Source organism: Arachis ipaensis, chromosome B3 (assembly GCF_059453495.1).
Source record: "Arachis ipaensis isolate K30076 ecotype BB chromosome B3, ASM5945349v1, whole genome shotgun sequence".
NCBI lineage: Eukaryota > Viridiplantae > Streptophyta > Magnoliopsida > Fabales > Fabaceae > Arachis > Arachis ipaensis.
Genome location: NC_142438.1, coordinates 142,766,019 through 142,774,090, shown reverse-complemented (window position 1 = coordinate 142,774,090; position 8,072 = coordinate 142,766,019). Strand labels below are relative to the sequence as shown.

General features: G+C 31.3%; 2 protein-coding genes across 2 annotated transcripts; both read left to right on the top strand.

The window, feature by feature from the left end:
* Positions 1-2,350: 2,350 nt before the first annotated feature.
* LOC107633891 (uncharacterized) lies at positions 2,351-5,466 on the top strand. Its single transcript, XM_021119843.2, has 3 exons — positions 2,351-2,719; positions 2,805-3,562; positions 4,926-5,466. Exons 1-3 carry the CDS (start codon positions 2,432-2,434, stop codon positions 5,326-5,328), a joined length of 1,449 nt encoding a protein of 482 aa, XP_020975502.2. The 5' UTR covers positions 2,351-2,431; the 3' UTR covers positions 5,329-5,466.
* A 583-nt stretch (positions 5,467-6,049) lies between these two features.
* Positions 6,050-8,030, top strand: LOC107631656 (uncharacterized). Its single transcript, XM_016335172.3, has 3 exons — positions 6,050-6,510; positions 6,593-7,335; positions 7,405-8,030. Exons 1-3 carry the CDS (start codon positions 6,211-6,213, stop codon positions 7,787-7,789), a joined length of 1,428 nt encoding a protein of 475 aa, XP_016190658.2. The 5' UTR covers positions 6,050-6,210; the 3' UTR covers positions 7,790-8,030.
* Positions 8,031-8,072: the final 42 nt, after the last annotated feature.

Sequence of the window (8,072 nt, the reverse complement as noted above, 5' to 3'; positions counted from 1 at the left end):
CATGAAGTATTCAGAAGTGACTAAACAAAAATGTTAAGTTCATTTTGGTTGTTCTACAAAATTAACTGCATAGAAATGTTAAATTGTAGTTTCATAAAGTAAATCTATTTAAGCTAGCAAATTGCGGAAAAGAAATACTAGTAGGATATTATTCAGCTTCTTGTAAAACTAGTTTATTTTTAATTTGTTGTCCATACTTTGTTTTTAAATTCAACTTTTTTTTAATAATATATAACACGAAAATTGAATTTTTAAGTAAGAGAAGGCTAATATATCGCAATCAATCAGAGCCTTAGGAGTCACCAAAAAAAAAAAAAAATCAGAGCCTTAGGAACATATTTCAAAATAAGACTAATTTCTATCCATTAACAATATAAATAACTTTACACAATTGCCTGTAAGAAACACGAGAATATGTAAAATCATTTCAAATATTTTTTTACAAAAATATTGTGTACATATAAAATTTAGTTACTAAATTAGTTATTATACATTAGTGTATAAATATATATTATTTAATTTATTTTTAATATATATTTTATACTTTAATATATATTTTATGCGAATAAATAATTTAATAATTAGTTTTTGTGTACACTTATTACATAAATTCACGCCAAAGAACTTATTACCCTAATATACTATTTATCACATTATATATTACATAAATTAGTGTAAGATCTTGTTTTTTATTTCAGTGTTGTCTTTTTAGGAGTGTTTTTCAATAATGTAAAAATTTGATATATATATTTTTTTTTTCCATATGGAGAACTTAAATTAGAGGGTCAGGTTTGTTTTTTTTTATTTTAATTTTTTAAATATATAAATCTAACCCTCAAATTCGACTGTACTTAACGATTTTTCTATAGTAATATAGGATACAATTTATTTTTACCTTTTATACATAAATACCAATGTATATAATTTATTCATGATCCCTATAAAAAGAGAGGTAAGTCAAAAAGACAAAAGAAAAGATACACAATAGCTTTTATCAATGTTGTTTCATCCTTCAATTCCTAAATCAGAAATGAATATAAAAAATATATTTTAATAATCGAAAAGACTCAACATGTGAAATAAAAGAGATAGATTACAATAATCAATAATAATATTTTATAGTTTATAAAAAATATGCAAAGAGTAGAAATAATACATCATAAGAAAAAAAAAATTATTAAAGAGAAGAATAATTGATAAAAAAATAAGATTCTCTTCTAGTATATATACTTTTTACCTTAAATAAGTTATAAAATATAGAAATAGGTAAAATAAAAAAGGTAAGAATGAAATTGTGTTTTTTATATATAAATTAAAGAAATATTTACAATCATATAATGGTGAGCATATAATTATTAGACAATAAATTGTAAATAAATATTAATAGAAATATTAGATTTGATATTAAAATAAAAAATATAAACAATGAATAAAAATATAAAATTTAAAATCAAAATATTTAAAATTAAGAAAGAAAATGAAGAAAAATTTTTAGTAACTAAATAATCACTCAAATTTTTGATGTGACAATAAATTAAATCAAATGATATATATTTAAATTAATTAAATTAAATAATTAATATAATAAATTAATTATAATTTTTTAGCTCAATAAAATAAGTTAACTAAATATAAATATCTTATAAATATGTCATGTATAAATTATAATACTTTTAAAAAAAATAAAAATACAAACACAAAAAATAATATAAATTAAAATAAAATTAATTTATTTATTTCAGTCAAATTAAATAATTAATAATTAATTAGTTATAATTTATATAGGCAAACAAAATATTAAATAATGTAATATTTATCTTAATAAATCAAATAAATAATTAATTATAACAATTTTAAAAAATTATTAATCAAAATATATAAGATGATAAATTAAAACAAAATTAATTTATTTCAGTCAAATTAAATAATTAATGTAATTAATTAGTTATTTTTTTTTTGGTGATTAATTAATTGTAGTTAATATAGTTAAATAAAATAATTAAAAAATATTTTAAAATATGCCACGTTAGTTATTAACTTATTACGCTATTACCCGAAGAAATTTAATTTTGATAATAGATAATAGATATATGTATATCTGATTTGCTCATGGAAAAAATGGCCTATAGGGAGAGAGTTTCAACTTTCAAGTACAGGATCTCCACCCTGAAAAGACAACTACATAGTACTAGAAGATTTCATTCCCCATAACACCAACACGAAGCCTTTTACTTTTTGTCATATATCCACTTCTACATGAATCCTAACCATACACGTGTTCATACAACCACCAATTAGGGCCAAATTAGCGTCTCTCAGCTACGAATATTGAATATTCTGTGTTTCTTTCTCTCACATCCATTCAAGTCTAGTCAACCCCGGTGACGAAACCTTGACTTCCTCCACTGTTGGATTGCAGAAGAAGAAGAAGATGAGATCGGAGAGAATGACTTTGGTTCTGGTGAACCTTGCAGGTATAATGGAGAAAGCAGATGAGACTCTACTACCAGGTGTATACAAAGAAGTCGGTGCTGCTCTCCGTGCTGACCCAACCTCCTTGGGATCTCTCACTCTCTTCCGATCCCTTGTTCAGTCTTTCTGCTACCCTTTGGCTGCTTACCTCGCCACCCGTCACAACCGCGCTCATGTCATTGCTCTCGGTGCATTTCTTTGGGCTGCCGCTACGTTCCTCGTTGCCATCTCTTCTACTTTCTTACAGGTAATAACTTCCCAAAACCGGACTCAACGGTTTCCAGTTCTAGACAACGCTTTTTTTTTTTCGTCTTCAACTGTTATTTGTTTAGGTGGCGATTTCAAGAGGTTTAAATGGGATAGGACTTGCCATTGTTGGCCCAGCAATTCAATCCCTGGTGGCTGATTCCACCGATGACTGCAACCGCGGCATGGCTTTTGGGTGGCTGGCATTAACCGGAAACATCGGAAGCATCATCGGTGGTCTCTTCTCTGTTCTTATAGCCTCAACATCAGTCGCAGGCATACCCGGTTGGAGAATAGCTTTTCACCTTGTTGCTTTCATCAGTGTCATAGTAGGTATATTGGTGCGCCTTTTTGCCAATGATCCACACTTTCCAAACATCAAAAGTACCGCACATCAAACTCCAGAGAATAAGTCCATGCCCTTCTGTTCTCAGATGAAGGAACTTCTGAAAGAAGCAAAATCGGTTATGAGAATTCCGTCATTTCAGATAATTGTGGCTCAGGGGATCTCTGGTTCATTCCCCTGGTCAGCATTGTCATTTGCCACACTTTGGTTAGAGCTCATAGGGTTCTCACACGTGACAACCGGATTGATTTGGACTCTGTTCATACTTGCTACTTCGTTTGGAGCTCTGTTTGGAGGGAAAATGGGGGATATTCTGTCCCAACGCTTACCAAACAGTGGAAGAATAATGATGTCACAGATAAGCTCTGGTTCAGCTGTTCCTCTTGCTGCAATATTGCTGTTGGGTTTGCCTCATGATCCATCATCAGCTTTCATCCATGGTCTTGCTTTCTTCATCATGGGATTGTCCATTTCCTGGAATGGTTCTGCAACTAACAAGTAAGATTTCTTCCCCTTTTCCTATTAAATCTTGCTTCTGTTTAGAATTCTTCATATTCACTGGCCTTTTGGCAGTGTTTGGTAAGTGTTTTAGTAAGTAATATATAGATAAACACAGGTTGCATGCGATTTAGATTGGTTTTGAAAGAAAAATCAATCCTATGGAAATATATAATTTGTTGCAGATTGGATTAAATCGGTTTGATTTTATTTTTAAATTCAATCCAAACTATTCGCTTGCGCTTATTCTTGAGAACATGACAAAACAAGATATAAAGAAAAGAAACACAAAATTTTGTGTTTTTGTATTCTATTTAGTAATAAATTAGAACAAATTATAAAAATTCAATTTATTTTTATTTTTTTCATTCAAAAAATTTGAGATAAAAAATATAATAATAAAAAATAAAATTATGAAAAATTAACAAGAATAATGAAAGAAAAAATGAAAAATAAGTTGTGTTTGTTGTTAGTGCCTCTGTGTCCTTCTTGTCAGGATGGACACAAAATACACTAATTCAATGTCTCTGGACACATCGTCTCTGTCCATGTCTCTTCTGGCAAACACGATTGATTTTGTGTCTCTATATCACTGTCTCTGGAAACAAACGCAACCTTGTGATTTGAATTTGTTCAATTTATTCCGTTTTTAAAAATTAAAACTTTAGATTTGTACTATTGAAAATAAAGTAATTTTAAGTTGGTAAAACAAATAAATAAATCCATCTAATTTTATAATCATAAAATAATTACTAAATAATAATAATAATATAACATGAATAAAATAAAAATATATAAAAAATTAAACATATTATATATAAAATTTAGTTCTAATAATAAAATTATAATATTATATCTCATTTTGTGGTTTTGGATTTGATTAATTTGATTTTGAGGAATGAATTCGAAATTCGATCCAATCTAAGTTGTTTGTCGAAAATGAAATCTGATCAATTAGTGCAGTTTCAATTGATTTTTGGTTTAGATTGAATTGGATAAAAAATTTTGTGTACAGAAAAAATTAGACAAAATTATATCCTAAAACAAATAACTTGTGTTTCTATTCATATTCCTACACTACTGACCTTACTCCTTATGGGTATAGAGAAAATGAAACAAATTCTATCATAAAACAAAGGAGTTAGCTAATATTTAACAAGATAAAAACTCATTCCATTTGTTCTTCAGGGTCTGGAAGAACCTGAATTAATTAGTATGAATGGTGTTGTATCAATAAAGCTGTACCAAATAGCATTACTCTTATTATATGCCAATACTAAGATAATGGCATTCAAGATAATAATTATGGATCATTTTGTAAATCTGGGCTAGAATTTTGTTCAGAATTAAACATTGTGGACAGTCCAATATTTGCAGAAATAGTCCCTGAGAAGTCCCGGACAGCTATATATGCATTGGATCGATCTTTTGAGTCCGTATTGGCGTCATTTGCTCCTCCCATTGTTGGATTATTGGCGCAGCATGTTTATGGTTATAAACCAACCCCGAAAGGGTCGTCAGACTCGGTTGAGATTGAAACTGACAGAGAAAATGGTGCATCACTGGCAAAGGCACTCTATACGGCAATCGGAATTCCCATGATAATCTGCTGTTCCATCTACTCATTCCTTTATTCAACTTACCCAAGGGACAGGGAGCGAGCAAGAATGATTGCATTGGTAGACTCAGAAATGCAGCAGTTAGAGGGGGAAGAGATAGTAGTAGGTGTACATGATAATGATGAAAAGGCTTTTCTACCTCGCTAGTTCAAGAACTTGTTCAAGAGATCAAGTTGTTTGATTGAGTGCTACAATACTTAAGAGTTTTCTTTTTTTTTTATCAACACTATTTAGAGCTTGTTTAGAACAAAATAGTTTTAGAATTATTTTTATTTAACTTAAAAATATATTAAATTAAAATTAAATTATTGTGTTTAATTTTATATAATGGCTTTTTATAAAATTAAGTCATTATATCAAATTTTAAACTAAATTAACTTTTCTTTTATATTAATACTTAAACGGTAAAAATGACTTTTTATATTTTAACACTTCTAAATTAATTTAGTTTTAACCAAATTTTATAAAAAAAAAAAAAAGAATTTGAGTTTAATTATAATGCAAATTTCTATAACTTACAAATTAATCAATTTTTATTTGTTGTTTATTATAAGAAAAAAATAATTTTAAAATTAAATTAATTCCAATTTCAACCTAAGAGTTTTTTTTCCTCAGTTGATACAGATAGTTTACCCGTTACGCGATTTTGAAAATACCGTACATATCATGCTCTTTTATTTCAAACTTTAACATAGTTATTATTATAATGATCATCCTTGAAGGCTTAAAATCAAATGGTGGTTTCATGTAGGGGAAAGTCTATTACTTCTTGGGCAAACAAAAAAGACTTTCTTACTAGCATTATAAATGTGGACGAAAATCACAATTTCAATGGCAATATATGTAAAATGATGGTGTTGTGCAAACCAAGCAAAGTGGTGGCTCATCTCTCACAGCTAGTCCAAGTCAATCTTCCCTCCCAAGTCAACCTTGAGTTTCTCATATCGGTTCTTGAATCGTGGAATACACTGCAAAAAGAGAAAAACGCAAACTGCGAATTCTTATGGTCTTAGTTGGAAATAGAAAAAGATGAAGATGAAATGGGAGAGAGCAACGGTGACACTGGTGATGATTAACATGGTTAACATAATGGATAACGCAGACTCGTCTCTGCTTCCAGCGGTGTACAAAGAAGTTGGTAAAACTTTTCAAGAAGATCCCGCTGCTCTCAGCACACTCACTTTCTACCGATCATTTGTTCAATGTCTTTGTTACCCATTCGCCGCTTACCTCGCCAAGCGCCACAACCGTGCTCATCTCATCGCTCTTGGTGCTTTTCTTTGGGCTGCCACCACCTTCCTCCTCGCCATCTCCACCACAATTTCACAGGTCTCTCCTTACTCTTTATATATTTATTTGCTTATTGCAACATGTCACACCAAGATCACCATTTAATTTTAATTATTACTAGGTGGCAATTTCAAGAGCTTTGAATGGGATAGGACTTGCCATTTTTGTTCCGGCAAGTAAATCTCTGGTTGCTGACTGCACAAACGACAGTAACCGTGGCATGGCTTTTGGGTGGCTTTCATTAACCGGAAACATTGGAAGCATTCTTGGCGGACCCTTCGCTGTAATTCTAGCCTCAACTTCATTTGTTGGCATACCAGGTTGGAGAATAGCTTTCCACCTTGTTGCCCTTATCAGTGTCATAGCAGGTGTATTCGTACACCTCTTTGCTAATGATCCACACTATCCAAAAACTCCACATAACAATAACCCCGTGTCCTTTCTTTCCGGAATGAAAGATATGCTGAAAGAAGTAAAATCAGTTATGAAAATCCCATCTTTTCGGGTAATTGTGGCACAGGGTGTATCTGGGTCAATTTCATGGTCAGCATTGTTCTCATTTGCCATACTTTGGTTAGAACTCATTGGATTTTCACACAAGACAGCAGCGTTGCTTTGGACCATGTTCATCATTGCTATTTCAGTAGCAGCTCTGTTTGGGGGTAAAATGGGGGATATTCTATCCCAACACTTTCCAAACCGTGGCAGAATAATAACGGCACAGATAAGCGTTGGTTCAGCTGCTCCTCTTGCAGCAATTTTGCTGTTGGTATTGCCTTATGATCCATCCACTCCCTTCTTGCACGCCCTTGCTCTCTTCATCATGGGTTTCTTCATGAGCTGGAATGGTCCAGCAACAAACAAGTACGTACCCATATGACTCTTACCATAACAAACAATACAAAAAAAATGTTTAGTTAACATTATGAACAGTCCAATACTTGCAGAGATAATCCCAGAGAAGTCTCGTTCAACTATATATGCGGTGGATAAGTTTTTTGAGTCTATATTGGCGTCAATTGCTCCTCCTATTGTTGACATTATGGCTCAGCATATTTTTGGATATAAACCAATCAGAAAAGGAGATTCGTCCTCCATTAAAGCGGATAGGGGAAATGCTGCAGCATTGGCAAAAGCACTTTATACTGCAATCGGAATTCCCATGATAATCGGCTGTTGCATCTATTCAATCCTTTATCGGACGTATCCAAGGGACAGAGAGCAAGCAGGAATGATAGCCCAAATGGAATCAGAATTGCAGCCGCTTGAGAGTATTGACCTTGATGATAATGATGAGCAAGTGTTGCTGCCGCGCTAGTTCAAGACTCTTGTATAAGAGGATAAAAAATGTTCACGACAAAGGAAAATTAAACTTATGTCCCTCAAAATAGCAAAATAAATTTACTTTAAATAAACCTGTCATTATGTTAGGATTAGGAAAGTAGAAATGTTTCTTATTGTTAATAAAAGGGCAAAATCTTATTTGTTATTGTTAGTATGTTTCTCTAGCTCTTGCACCCATATTTACAAAGGAATTATCGTTTTAAATTTTTAATGTTATGCTACAGATCACCAAGTTCAAATCATAATATACATATCAC